The sequence below is a fragment of the Neolamprologus brichardi genome, chromosome 7 (genome assembly GCF_056152115.1).
Source record: "Neolamprologus brichardi isolate AB-2024 chromosome 7, ASM5615211v1, whole genome shotgun sequence".
Classification (NCBI taxonomy): domain Eukaryota; kingdom Metazoa; phylum Chordata; class Actinopteri; order Cichliformes; family Cichlidae; genus Neolamprologus; species Neolamprologus brichardi.
In genome coordinates this window covers 29,325,711-29,340,773 of record NC_142110.1, presented here as the reverse complement: position 1 = coordinate 29,340,773, position 15,063 = coordinate 29,325,711, and the positions used below count along the sequence as shown (strand labels likewise).

The window sequence follows — 15,063 nt, the reverse complement described above, 5'->3', positions numbered from 1 at the left end:
ACAACAAACAGCTGGAGTATTACTGCAGTCTTCATCTTTTAATATGAAAAGCCTTGAGACCGTTGTTGTGATTTGGTGTTATTTAAATAAAACTGAGTTTAACTGAAGTGTGACACACTGAGGCTTGGTGACCTTTAACCAGGGAGCAAATTTAAGAAAATGAATGATCGCAGATCATTTCTGTTTCTCACTGCTGCATCTGACTCAGATCACTGAGTGAAGCAAAGTTCAGGCTCATGAATATTATTTATGAACAAACATGAGTATAAAATATTGCAGATCAGTGCTGGTGGGGAAAGCTGAATTCTCACAGATTTAATCACACACTTGTTGTGTTTTGAGCGTTTTTAGTTTTTGGTTCTTGTTTAACTTTATTATTTTTATGATGACTTTTACTTTTGTGATGATTTTCTGTTTTTGGCTTCAGTCTTCAGCCATTATCATTTGTCTTCTCAGAGTTTCACTGTTTGGTTTCCCTCTGCAGTTCTTCTGTGTTTGTTTTTTATGTTTTATTGTCTTCTTGTTTCACTTAATGTTTATGTTAGTAGCTGCTTTTCTTTTTTCTGTGTGTGGTTTTACTTCAGCCTGTGTGAGCGTCTGCCCTGGCCTCATCATTTTATTCTGCTGTTAATTATTTTTATCTGTTGTTGAATGTTCTCACCTCCATCTCACCTCCATCAGTCCTCTGTATATATATCTCTCAGCACTTTCCTGTCTTTATGTCTGTTTAGTTCCCCGGTAGTGTTGTCCGGTTTTTCTGCTCTTGAGATTTTTCCAGTTGGAATTCAGCTCCTGGTGTGTATTTCTGTGTGTTTCTGGTCTCCAGCTTTTGTTTCCTTTTGTACTATAGTTTTGGATGTTTTTCTTTGGCCAAATAAAGATACTTCACATTGTTGCATTGTTGTCCTACATTTTGATTCTCTTTACACGCCTCTCCATGCTTCTTTTGTTTTATTGTGAGGTAAACAAGACCTGTAAGGAGCGATGGACAGAGAAAATAAATATGATTAAACTGAGTCCATTGTATTAACAATACACAGTGCAGTATGTGTGGGGACTGAAATGGTACATGAAGTAATTTCATGGTCATGAAAATGATATAAAGTCATAATGCCTTAGATGTGGAATTATTTATTCTTACAACTGTTGCCAAGTCCTAAGAGTTCACATATTGGTTTATTATTTCTATTGAATGCCAGATGCTGGAGTTGTTATTGGAATTTAAATAGTTGATTTTGGGATGATAATGTAGGCCAGGAAATGACACAATTTCTGGGGTTCTTAATGTGAAGTCTTTTATTGTGAGTGAGGACTGAAAATACAAAAGTGTCCCTTTAACTTCTGTCTAAAAACAAGAAGGACGTTGGCAGCAAAAGATGAAATGTGGCAAATTAACAGAAAAAAACAAAAAAACAAAAATGCACCAGAGAAATAAAACCTGCTGAAATGTTACATGCATTATCTTATAAACACTTACATTCCACAGCAATGTCTCAGCTCTCCCTGGAAACTGGAGTACACAAATGATCTCACAACTTATCCCCTACACGCACAAAATGGCCGCCCTGCTCTGCACATGGATGTTACTTAAAATTTAACCCCACAGCTTTTTTTGGAAGGTGTAACTGTTGGGGCTGGGGCCTTGTTTTCAATCCATACAAACCTTTATAACATATGAACTGTAAATTATTTACCCCTGTATTTATTTTCATGCTTTGTGGCAGCTTTTGAACATCTGTGGCATCTTTTAATGTCTCATCTAGCCTTTCTTTAACAACATAAGCAAACTGCTTTTATATTTAACCGACTTTTCTGTTTAATTACATTTTAAGTAATAATAATAATAACAATAGTATTTGTTTTGTTAAAAATGTGTTTAAAAACCAGTTTTGTTGTAAAAGCTATAATCCAGATTAGTGGCCTGTTAAATGGTTAAAGTCTAAATGGTTAAAATAAGTTTCCACTTATTTTCATAGTGGAAAATAAAGTAATATAGCTTGTCCTTCAAAAGAATTTAAATTCCACAGTTGAATCATAAGAAACATTTTTGGGTTGCTTTTTTTTTTTTTTTTACATATAAACACTCCCACATGTTTTATCTGGTCACTGTGCTTATTAGGAACTTTATATGCTGGAAGTTAACTTTTAACAAGCATGTAATGATTATATTTAAATTAGTTGGTCTTTTTTCAAACACATATCTCTTTAGGCCTAAACTGACAGTGACAATACCACACATTCAGACACAGTAGTAGATGTTGCTTTTAATACTATATGTGTTAGTCTAATTTGTCTGCATTGACCTTCTGTGTTTTAAGTTATAACGACTGCTCGGCCATTAAGGATCAAATCAGCTTCTTTTTTTTCTTTTGCCTGTCCCATTTGGTTCTTTAGCCGTCAGAATTGTTGTCTGAAGACCAACAAGGATACCCAATGGATTTATTTTGCCAAATGGATCATCATGGCATTGCCGTATTGGTCCATTTGATCGACCTTTGTTTTTATTATTTATTTTATTTTATTTTCAGTTGTTACAGACGGGACAGATGTGAGTGAGGGATAGGAAAGGGAGAAAGAAAGAGGGATCAAATCAGCTTCTAAATAATTTTCTGTTTTTTCTCCCTCTGCTTGCTTCTTACTGTCTTTGAGGCTCGGGACCAGCACTCCTGCCATTACATCAAACCCTTACAAGTCTAGAAAAAGAGCTGTTGGACAGAAAGACATCAAGTGAGTGGTAAGTATTTTGGTTTTCCAATATATTAGCAGCTGTCAGTCACATTTATATTAGTCAGGCTGAACTTTAATCATACTTTAGATCAGCCTGTTTTACTTATTGTTTTATTTGTGCTTTGGTTTGGGGAAGTTGTTTCTTTACTGATCTTTTCCTGTCTTCTGTTATTAGACTTGAGATATGACTGCGCGATGCTGTTGCTGGTGACTCCAGTTAATTCTACAAGACATGCTGTGTAAGTAAACAAACAACAACAGTTTGTCTGCATTTCTTGAAAGATCACATCCCCCAAACTTAGTTTAGAGGGTCTACACTGTCTGCACAGCATATCGAGGTTCAAGATTCAAGGTCTTTATTGTGAGTACAACAATGCACACAGTATACAGCGTACCAAAATGCTGTTTCACCCCAAGCCCCCCATGGTTCATTTATAAGAATATAAAAAATATATCTCCAGATATAAAACTAGAAATTACAAATAAATAATAACTCGCTAAATTTGGGTAAAATTAAGAGCTAAAAAAAGTTACTATTACTAACTATATCTGTGTACAATACACAAAGACAGGACAGAGACAATATGAAGTGGATTGTTCAGTAGGTATTGAATACCAGGTTCAGGTAATAAGTCGGGATATTGTAGACAAGACAGGACAAAGACATGTGCAAGATGCGAAATGTGCAATATAGCATTATATAGATGTGTTCAGTAACTATGTGACTGAGTGTGCAAATAAGCACGTTGTTCCCAGGTCCAGTTTGCAGAAGATTTGTGGATGTTTGTCTTGTTTTTGAGTCTTTTGGTGAGTATTGTAAGGTGTTTGTAAAAGTGTTTGTGTATATCAGTCCTTTGGTGGTAGTGAGTTGAGGGCTCAGACTGCCTGAGGGTAAAAGCTCTTACAGTGTGTAGTCATTACATTTTTGATGCTGCAAAACCGTCTGCCAGATGGAAGGAGGGAGAACAGTTCATGTGAGGGGTGGAAAGTTTCCTTCACTATGCTGTTCGCACGTCGGATGATGTGTCTGTCGTAGAGTTGGGAGATGGGTGGGAGAGGCCTCCAATGATCCTCTCTGCTGTCCTCACTATCTGCTGCAGAGACTTCTTTTCAGCAAAGGTGCAGTTCCCGTACCAGATAGTGATGTAGCAGCAGAGGACGCTCTCAATGCTTGCCTGGTAAGATGAGGATGGCAGGAGGGAGACTGGCCTTCTTCAGTTTTCTAAGAAAGTGAAGACGTTGTTGGGCTTTGTTCATGATGGTGGTGGTGTTCAGGTTCCAGGAGAGGTTATCTGATATGTGCACACCCAGGAACTTCACACTGTTGACCATCTCAACAGCAGATCCGTTGATGTGCAGTGGAGTGTGGGTCTACCTGAAGTTAACAACCATTTGCTTGAGAGTTTGCTTGCTAAACATGATTGCGCCTGTGTGTTTGGCACGCCGTCTACTGCTCTCTCTTATCTGTCTCATTTTATTGTTTTTAGACAATCACCGGCACACAGCTTTGAAACCTCACCTGAGTTTTAGCTCTCAGTGGTTAAACACTGGACTTAATTCATTCAGGTTCTGTTTGTCGGGTCACGTTTAGTTCGCTGTTTTATTTACAACTGAGCAAATCGGGTTGGCTCAGATTAAAGTTACGTAACTGCATAGTTATAATGAAGTTTAATGTCTCACTGGTACATGAACCAAGACTGAACCATTCACTTTTCTTTATTATCTGGTGTGATTTGGATTTTTAAACAGTGAATTTTGAGATTAAACTGACTTTTAATGTTTTTTTATACAAAGAGAAAAGAGAAGGTGTATTATCACCGAGAGGAGCAGAGCTTGCAACAGCATGTTCATCATGACGACTGCAACCTGTACAGAAATATTACATTATCTGTTTTTTAATAGTTATTCAACTGTATTATAAGGATCAGCTATCTGTTAGAATTTTCAGAGTTTACTAACAACGTAACAAATATATTTAAATAAACACATTTCTTATTTTGGAACTAATCTTTCAAGAAGTGAAAACAGTCTGTCCATCCTCTCCCTACTCTCCTGCGCTCTCCTCTCCTCAGCATCTCTTTGCTGCCTCATGCTGGAAGTTTCTTCCTGTCCAGTTTTTTTGGATGAAGCTTGCAGCCATATGTTGTATTTGAGTTTTATACATTTTCTAGCTCAACACATGGCAAAATGTGAAAAAGTCAGAGGTGTGTTTAAAACATACTGAAAATAAGGAGGGAAATTTAAGTCCAGAAACAAAAACTAATAGATTAATTGTTGTGTTGTGCTGCTCTCTAACAACAAAGTCTGAAATAACCTTCCTGGAAAAATCAAGAAGGTTATTTAAACCTCTGATGCCATAAACACATTAACCTACGGCTTTGCTATTGTTTAAGCAGTGAGGTCAGGTATCCAGGTGACTGTGTGCTCCAAAGAACAGCTTCAACCTGTTCACCCTGATCTGTGGAAGCCTTTGACTGTTCAGGTCTGAAAAGACAAAACTGCTTGCACCTGTTTCAGATTTTCTGTTAAATCACATGACCCAGTGTCAATATAAAATTGTACTTAGTAGTCAGTATAATCTTTTTGTGATATATAAGTTTGCATATTATAGAATACTGCATGATGACCCTTTTATGACTTAGACTGTTGTTGGAATCAAGACTTGCTTTATAAATTCTTTCTCACAGTGATAATAGCTGAGCAAGCTGTTATCATTTCACTCCTGCCAGGAAGAGGGGAGCTGGAAGCTTTTATCTTCAAGAAGAGGGGCCACGTCCTTCAGAATAACACACACACATACACCTGAACCTCTTTTATCTTCACTCCCTACATACTAACATTCCTCTGTTAATGAATAGACGTATTCACTGTTGTATTACTTTTGTATATAAATAAAGGCAAGTGCAGGAACAAAGCGCACATCACAGGGCCCCCACTCTGGTGTGAGCGTTCTGTGATCGCCCTTGCAAGTAAAAACTGCAGCGTCTGTGTTTCTACCTTTAGATTCTTAGCTGAAGAAGTGTCTTTAGAATAAATCTCTTGACACCCAGAGTCTCACCTAATCCTCCACCCTCCTCACTGATTCATGTCTGTTTCTCTGAGGAAAGAAAAATCAGCTATTGCAGACTAAAAACATCCTGTTCATATGTGCAAATGTACATTTGCTGTACAGGTGGCTGTGGCTCAGAAGGGAGAGGAAGTCATTTACCAATCCAAAAGTCGTGGTCTGTTCCCCAGTTGCTCTACTCTGTGTGTTTTAGTGTCCTTGGGTGAAATACTGAAACCCGAGTTCCCCCCAGTGCACCTACTGGAGGATGAGTGTGTGAATTTTAGGTTAAAACACTCAGAAATATAGAACTGTATGAATGGATTAATAAACCAATCAGTTTCTTTGTAAGAAAATTTCAAAGCAACAGGTTGACCAAAGTGCTGTACAAAGTAAAAAAGTAAAACAAACACAGAAAAAACAAAAACAAAACAATTAAAAGCTAGGGAGTAAAGACGTGTTTTCAGACGGGATTTAAAAATGTTAAGTGTTGGAGAGGTCTTAATTTGAAGAGGCAAACCGTTCCAAAGTTTAGGCGCAGCAATCACAAAGGCCCGGTCTCCTCTGTGTTTCAGTCTGCTTCTAGGAACATTCAGAAGCAACTGATCAGCTAACCTAAGAGTTCTGTTTGGAGTATTTTTAGTTAACAGATCAGAGAGGCACAAAGAGATACTTAAAAACAAGCAATAAAATCTTTAAATCAGTTCTAGAACGTACTGGAAGCCAGCGTGAACGAACTGGACTGGGAGACTGAGAAATTATGGTCACGTTTACGTGTGCCTGTCAAGAGTCGGGCTGCAGCATTCTGAACAAGCTGACGACGAGAGAGCAGAGCCTGGCTGAATGAGGCGTGCAGTGATAAAATGCTTTGAGTGTTTAAGTAAAGGGTTAGTTTTTTATTCTGAATATAATCATACAAAACAATAAAACCACATTAATTATTCATCCATAATGCAAACACACATGCAGCCTCATAACCTTCTTTCATTGCAGCTGAGTGATGCTGTGGACGCATGAATACATCAGTACTAAAAGAAAAAGATTATAGTCAGTCGGTACAGTATGTTTACTTGCATCACAGAACTATGGAGCCCATTACAACACTGGTTCATCCCTTGTGCCTTTATATGTTTGAATGGTGTGTTTCACAGGTCTGGTTACAGTTTAAATTTTTTTCTTTAATTTGGCTTCATTAATTACTTTAATAATTACTTGTTTAACACTGTATATGTCATTGTTTTTATTTGTCTGCTACTATTCTGTATAGTGTCTTTAAGTGTCCACGAGATTTCACTAATACCCAGTGACTGATTTTGTAAATAACACATATACACCATATATACTTAACACATCACATATTTTTCGTTACTCTGTTTCTGCATGCAGGTTCTTAAATTCTTGATGTTGCTTGGACACGATAGCCTAAGATCATTTATCAGCAGGGGTTAAAGTGAGATTTGGTAGGTGGAGGAACCCTAAGATCAGGTGTAGCGGTGCAGCATAGGAACAAGAATCACTTAGAAATAAGTCATATAGTAATTTGCAGGGATGGAACGAATCAACGATCCCAACATTTAAACATCACCAGCTGCAGCAGGAGAAACAGAGAGGACAAGTTTAAGGCAAATGTTAAAGAATTACTTTTATAAATGAAGAGTTAAAATATAACTCGTGGATCATCAGTGCTCAAATTCATGAATATGAATGAACTCTGATCATTTTTGTTTGTAACTGCTGTGTCTGACTCAGAGCTGCATCACTGAGCGACAAAAAGTTCAGGCTCATGAATATTATTTATGAACAAACATGAATATAAAATCAGATCAGATCAGTGCTGGTAGGAAAATGAAATTCTCACAGATTTAATCACACACTCATCCTGTTTTCAGGGTTTGGGGTTTTTGATTCGTGTTCACCTTTCTTGTTTTTATGATGACAGTGTTGTGATACTATTCTGTTTTTGGCTTTTGTGTTCAGTCATTATTAGAGACAAATAGTTAAAAAGAGCTACTTTTTACTGTCTTGAACTGTTTTACTTTTTCTTGAGTTTAGCTTATACCGAGAAAGCAAACAGATTTACCAACATACAGAAATAAAATGACCTTTGACCCTTAGTTGTACCGCTAAATCCTCTACTTCAAACACATCATTCAATCGTGCAGAAAAAACAAAGAACAAAAAATTTAATTTAATATAAACTATTTGACCTGTATAATTATCATCTGTTTTCAGTATGGCTTCATGTCACATCTGAAGATCTGTGGGGATCCTGTGTCCTTTTCCCCTTTCCCAAAAGTTAATGACAAACAGTCTTTAGGTTCTCATATAATTCCTTCTTTTTTCCTCTCAGTGTTTTCTGTACTTCTTCAATCGTGTCTTCATCTGCCAGCCGATGAAGGAGAGGTCCACAGTAAAGCCTGACAAAGCAAAAAATATCAGTTAAAGTTGTTGAAGTGTGTTAAACATCTGTGGAGCGCATCATTGGTCTGGTGTTTACCGGGCACACTGTGGTTCTGGTAGAGGGGAACACAGCAGCTGGTTCAGGTGGAGGCTCTGCCTCATGCAGCACTGCCATTGGCTGAAAGCATGAGCCACACAAGGCTGCCATTTACTCCTGATAGCTGCATCCTTTAAAGCTTTCATCTTCCTCTCAAACTCGTCCTCTAAAGACAAGATAAGACAAAGTTTCAGTGACACAGAACCAGAGACGAGCAGCAGTTTGTCTTCTTGTTCAGGCTGATGTGGAAGCATCAACGCTGCTGCTGTCACGCAAACTCTGACTACAGGAACTCTGACTACAGTCCATCTGCTGACTGCTTTCAGAGACACTAACCTGCTGACAGCTGACTGTGAGTAATAAACAGAATAATCAGATTTATGGAGCTGAAACTGTAGAGCTGTCACAGGTGTTCCTAATAAAGTGACATGTAGCTATGCATTTCATTGTAAATATCCATCATGGTATCAAGTAAGACTTACCTGGACCATGTTGGTCAAACACAAACCCCAGCAGGAGGGCGTGGAGGCAGTGGACAGTTTCAGGTTTTGGGTGGTGTTGTAGCCTCTTGAACCAGAAAACAGTCACACAGACTGGCAGCTTCAGCTGGTCGGGGATGTTTTCTAAGGCTGAAGTCTGAACCTGCAGAGCTTCTTCAAACACCCTGCGACGCAAACCCTCAGGAGCCTGAACAGAAGGTACCACACAGACAAGATGCTCACGTGTACCACGGAAACACGTTTATGGCCTGTCGGAGTAATTAAACACATATTTCATGATTAACCTCAGTACCTCATGCAGATGCTGTAATTTCAGTTGCTTCTGTTCATCACTGCTGAGGAGTATGGATGGGACACGCTTGTCTTTGATCTCTTCTCTATCCCTGTCATATTCAGTGCACATCTGACCTCCAGTTAACAGTCCATAGAAGTACTGTCTGATGCTGTAAGCAGCTGTGTAACTACTGCGCTGTGAAAAGTCCTCCACAACTGGAGTCAGCATCATAGTCTTCTGATCTAAAACACTTATGACAAAAGTGGTGAGTTCTGCACTCTCAACTTTTTTACTCACCCATGTCGGCAACTCAAGACATTTTTTTTCTGGTTGAACATATTTTTGAATGGAGAGTTTGAATGTTTGGTTTTCTTTTTTACCAACATGACTTAAAGCTTCACTCAGAGCACGCTCTCTCTTCTGTGAGTCATTCAAACCGTCCAGATTCACTTTATTTAAAAACCTGAGCATACCATCCAGTCTTTTAATGCTGTACTCACCAGGTGAAGATGATTCATTTGCAAAGGTACCATTGTCTTCTAATCTTGAATAATCATTTCCTGCTATTGAAGCAAAGACTGGCATGAGAGCAGGGTCCAATTTGAAATGCTCACAAAACTTTGAACACGTGTAGAGCTTAGCAGGAATTTTGCCATCCTTCTTTCTTTTCCACTCAAAGTTGTTGAGATGAAGGAAACCTTTGCACAAATCAAAGATGTAAAAATCCTTATCAATGGACAGCACAGCACATTGTTTCTGATTTGCAGCAGAAACAATTACAGGGTCTGCCTCTCCTAAACACTGTTCAAACATGATGTCTTTTTCCTTTAAGATTTCTATGAAGACATCTTTTACCAGAGGTGGTAAGACGTTACATCCTTTTGGTGCAGCATCAGGCTCAGTCTCTGCTACTGTCTTTGCTTTTTCCAGTTTATGTTTTAGACGAGACACAAGATGTTCACGCTTCTCAGGCCCTGAGCCTCCATCCAGGATAACGTACGGAGTGACTTCACAGTCCTGCAGAGTCTTAAAGAAGTTACAGACCTCATTTTTAAATCCAGGATAATCTCCTCCACAGCGCTGGTCCAGCTTTGGATCAGACGTATAATACAAAGAGTAGTACAGAGCTGCACCATCAATGATGAGACCTGTTTTTTCTATGTTAACCTCTTCAGAGACACAAAAATCATCTATAATTTTCTTTAAGGTTGAAACCTCCATGATTCCTTAAAGTGTTGTGAAGGTGAGCGGTGGTTATTGTGCTAATGCCTCTGTGTCTGCAGATATTTACACACCTGCTAGAACATCGTACACGCCCACACTGACAGAACCAGTCACACCTGCTCTGACTAATCTAGCATATCTATGTTACTCTTTGGTTTAATTTCTTTCATCTTCATGTTGTGGTCTTCTGTTTTATTTCATTTCATTTAATTTGATTTCAAGTAAACTCAGGTGCCCTGGCTTTTTGTGAAACAATTAATTGGTTCTTGCTCTGTCAGAGCATTCACCCATACTTTTAAATGACGGAGTAAAAACGGTGTTAGTGATAAGTTAGACAGATTCATTACCTCAGACTGTCTTCTGATTATTGAGAGAAATAGAAGTGGAGATACTTCTGTTACAAATGCAATATTAATATAATATCAATAGATAATAATACAAATTTTATTTCATGAATGTAATCACTCGGATCACCTTTTATGTAGAACATAAGCAAAGAAAAATATTGTACAGCTGTGGTCAGAAGATCTTAAGAATAACCCAGGAACCACCAAGGCTGCAAACACCAGGACTGCAGAGTCGACAGCTGAGCTACTAAGTTATACATGAAACAACACTATTTTTTTTAAAGAAAGATATAGAAATACACATGACTGTGTTTTCAGATAAAAGTAACAGTCACAGATGAGATGAGGAACAAACGGTGCTAAAAGAGAAAGTTATCATATTCATGAAGCTAAACTTAATAAATTGTGTGTTATTGATCAGTATTTACTCAGGTTTGGATTTACACATTTGTAATATAGTCTTACATGTGTTTATATTGATTATTTGTGTGTGGATTGAAGCACGCATTTCCTGAAAAGTTACACACAAATCATTGTACACATTTGTGAGTCTAATTTTAAGCTTTTGGATGATCCTTGAATGAATGTTTGGATGAAACACCCTCGCTTTCGCAGAGAATTCATTCCAACAGCATTTTGACTCTATAACTCCTCAATCACGATATCATGAGTCACAGGACATTCTGGACATTCACGGACACGCTTCATGCAAAATGCACCTTTTATTTGTATGGATGTGTGCAGGTATATGTATACGTATGTATATTTAGTGTACATATAGTATAAACATGTACATGTGTATGTGCATGTACATGTCTATACTTATTGATATTTACAGATATCTATTACTTACATAGTAATAGTAGTAGTAGAATAGTTAAATTCATGTGAATCTCTGCTACACTTGATGTAACCTAACTGTGACCATGAAACCACAGACACTGTGCAGCAGTCACACACTGTTCTTTACTTTGAATCCATCACAGTGCAGCAAACTAACCTGTTTATCCTGCACTAACCTGCAGAGGATGTTCATGTAACCTTTAACACAGTTTACCTCAGTTCGTTTAGCAGCAGGTTTCACAATATGAAAAAGCACAAGGTCACATGTATGCAATGAGTAATTTAAAAACACGAGCACTTACATGTAAGCTTTAACCCTTGGATGCACAACCTACCTTTTTGTGGGGTCAAAAATGACCCCAAATAAAATCTGTTTTTGCAATAAACTGGGTGTTATTCTTCAAAATCTTTAAAACAAAGAGTTGTAATATATTTATATTCCAGGTATTCCTCATAAAACATATTTGTGACATGAGGCCATTTGCCTTTCTATGTATTTTTTCATTAATTTTAAGAAATTGCAGTTTTTGTATCACTACCTAAGTCTTCACAAAAAATCAATGCTTTTTTGCAATAAATTAAAGACATTTCTCTCATTTTGGTTAAGATGATATATCTTGTTCAAACAAAAGAGTAATTTCATTTTTAACATGTACATTTTTTTATTTTCATTCACATTTTAGCACTTAACAATCAATCAATCAGGTGTCAAAACATGTTTGTGTTCAGAACTACAAATTAAATTTCTTTTATCCATTATTGTTTTTTTTAATGTCACAATTCCAACCCTCCTCCTTTATCCGGGCTTGGACCAAGAAAAAAGTGACCCGAAATAGGCACTCTGGTGACTCTGGTCACGTTTGGGGTGGCTGTAGCTCAGGTGGTAGAGCAGGTCATCTACTGATCGGAAGGTTGGTGGTTCGATTCCTGGCTTCCCCTAGTCTGCATGCCAAATATCCTTGGGCAAGATACTAACCCCAAATTGCTCTCCGATGCATCCATCGGAGTATGAATGTGTGTGAATGTTATCTAGAAAGCACTTAGAGAGATGTACTTGTGCGAATGGGTGAATGCACAAGTTGTGTACAGCGCTTTGAGTGCTCAGAAGAGTAGAAAAGCGCTATATAAGAACCAGTCCATTTACCATGAAGTTACTTTGTGTGTGTTTGCATTTATAAGTAGTTTTAAATCTGTGATCCACAAAACATCATAACAGTAAAAGAACTGACTGCGTTACAGTCAGTGCGGGAGCAGCGGCTTCGCTCATGTGCGATTCATTTGCAGTTTGGACGCGTAGGTGTGAACGTCTCCTGCCCTGATAGCAGCTGGGGGAGGACTATCCTCCGCCTGTGAGCGCTTTCGCACGGGCGAGGTGCCCACGGCAGCACCCGCTGCTTGTTGAGAGTAAGAGTGATACACACTTTCACGTCAAAAAGTCGTCATAAATAAGTCTCCAATAACACCAGAAAAAGTCGCCAGATTTGTCGCTAGTCGCTTTTTAGAAAAATAAGTCGCTATGGGGGTCTGAAAACTCGCTAAATATAGCGACAAAGTCGGTAAGTTGGCAACACTGGTCCTGGATCATTTGTAGGGCAAGGTCCACAGGGATCCTAGCTGGCCTTCGAGCAGCCATGTTTAGATCAGAGGTTCCCAAAGTGTGGGGCACCTAGATAAACACAAAGCAGGAGATGAAACATCACCAAATATGTTTCCAAACCAACTTCATTCCAAGCCAAAGACTAGAAAATATGATGAAGCTTGATTGAACTGCTCCAGTAGGAGTAACTTTTTAAGTTATTTTACTTTTCCTTTCTTGTTATTTTTCCTTGCTTTTGTTTAAATACATGGTATCTGCACAATTGTTTTGTGTTGTATTTATTGATTATTGAACATCAGCTCCAGTAGCCCTTCTTAAGTCTAACGATCGAGTCAACTGATAATCGCACAATATCTAGCTTAATACCTGGTTTCTATGACTTCATTAGCACTTCATCAGTGTTACATGAGGTTATAGTCTATTGAGAAGCAGTGCCAAGACAAAAGGTATTGATATTTATGCAAACAAAAAGAGAAAATAAAATGTCTTAAATTTAAAAAAAAAATTCCTGCTAATGTGCCCGGTAACATTGTTCATGGTGTTACATGTGATTTCTGTGTCATAAATCTTTTACATGTTAGTTAAACTGCAATAAAAATGACAGGGCACATAAGGATGCCCATGGAGCGATCGTGGCTCAAGAGTTGGGAGTTCGCCTTGTAATCGGAAGGTTGCCGGTTCGAGCCCCGGCTTGGTCGGTCTCGGTCGTTGTGACCTTGGGCAAGACACTTCACCCGTTGCCTACTGGTGGTGGTCAGAGGTCAGAGGGCCCGGTGGCGCCAGTGTCTTGCAACCTCGCCTCTGTCAGTGCGCCCCAGGGTGGCTGTGGCTACAATGTAGCTTGTCATCACCAGTGTGTGAATGTGTGTGTGAATGGGTGGATGACAGGTTGTGTAAAGCGCTTTGGGGTCGTTAGGGACTAGAAAAGTGCTATACAAATACAGGCCATTTACCATGTTGAGTAACTTGAACTCGACAGTATAATGTGGACTCATAGAAACATTAATCCTTGATGATATTAGTGAACAAAAAACCCTCCAAAATCACATTTTTAAATTTGTTGTCCATAACGCAGTTGAAAAATAACTAATTCGAATGATAATTTTAATTTTATTTTGTTTTTTATTCCAACATTTTATATCCCACTACATTTTTCTGACCAATCCCAAAACAAAATAGAAAACATTCTTTTAAAACAATTTATTACTTAGACTGTAAATTAGTATTTACAAACTCATAAAGCATAAAACTCCTAACAACATGTCACCCGTACTTGATGAGGTACGGGCTAAAGCATGGAGATACAAATGACTTGCAACACACACACACACACACACACACACACACACACACCATTAACCTTGTACAACAGCAGCACAAGCTGAAGCACAATATGCAACACAAACTGTCCTCACCCAACTTTATTGATCATCAATGACACGTTCCATTAAAAGGGTCCAGGTGATCAGGAAAATTGACAAAATGTGTCCCAGTCAGAAAAAGGAGATAGGGAGGCAAAAGAGTTAAATTAAAGAGTTTTATTTAAGTTTCTATTAACAGTGTTGGGGAGTAACGGAATACATGTACCGCCGTTACGTATTTAAAATACAAAATATGAGTAACTGTATTCCGTTACAGTTACCGTTTAAAAAGGTGGTATTTAGAATACAGTTACTTTGTTGAAATAAATGGATTACACGGCGGTACTTCCCTGTTTCATATTGTCGCGGGTCAGGACTGTTTGGGTTTTGTTTGACAGCTACGTTCTGTTGTTCCCGGTGGCAGCGTTACGGTTGCCATGGTTACATGGTGACGCTCTCTCTCTGCGTGTTTCCTGGGTGAGAGAGCGCCTGTTGTTGTTGTTGTGCTAAGCTAATAGGCAGAATGCTACAGGTATAGCTCTAAAGAATGTAGCATCATAGGCAGTGTAGTCCGTGCTGCAGGGAGAATGGACTGCCATACACGTTATGTGTCTGTGAGCGACAGAGGGAGAAAAAGGAAAAGTACG

At 38.4% G+C, this 15,063-nt stretch overlaps 1 protein-coding gene across 1 annotated transcript; it reads right to left on the bottom strand.

Moving 5' to 3' along the window:
• Positions 1–6,775: 6,775 nt before the first annotated feature.
• Positions 6,776–10,282, bottom strand: LOC102788776 (single-strand DNA endonuclease ASTE1-like). Its single transcript, XM_087843455.1, has 4 exons — positions 9,063–10,282; positions 8,753–8,957; positions 8,271–8,436; positions 6,776–8,190 (listed from the first exon to the last, which is right to left on the bottom strand). Exons 1-4 carry the CDS (start codon positions 10,263–10,265, stop codon positions 8,070–8,072), a joined length of 1,695 nt encoding a protein of 564 aa, XP_087699581.1. The 5' UTR covers positions 10,266–10,282; the 3' UTR covers positions 6,776–8,069.
• Between the last annotated feature and the right edge of the window lie 4,781 nt (positions 10,283–15,063).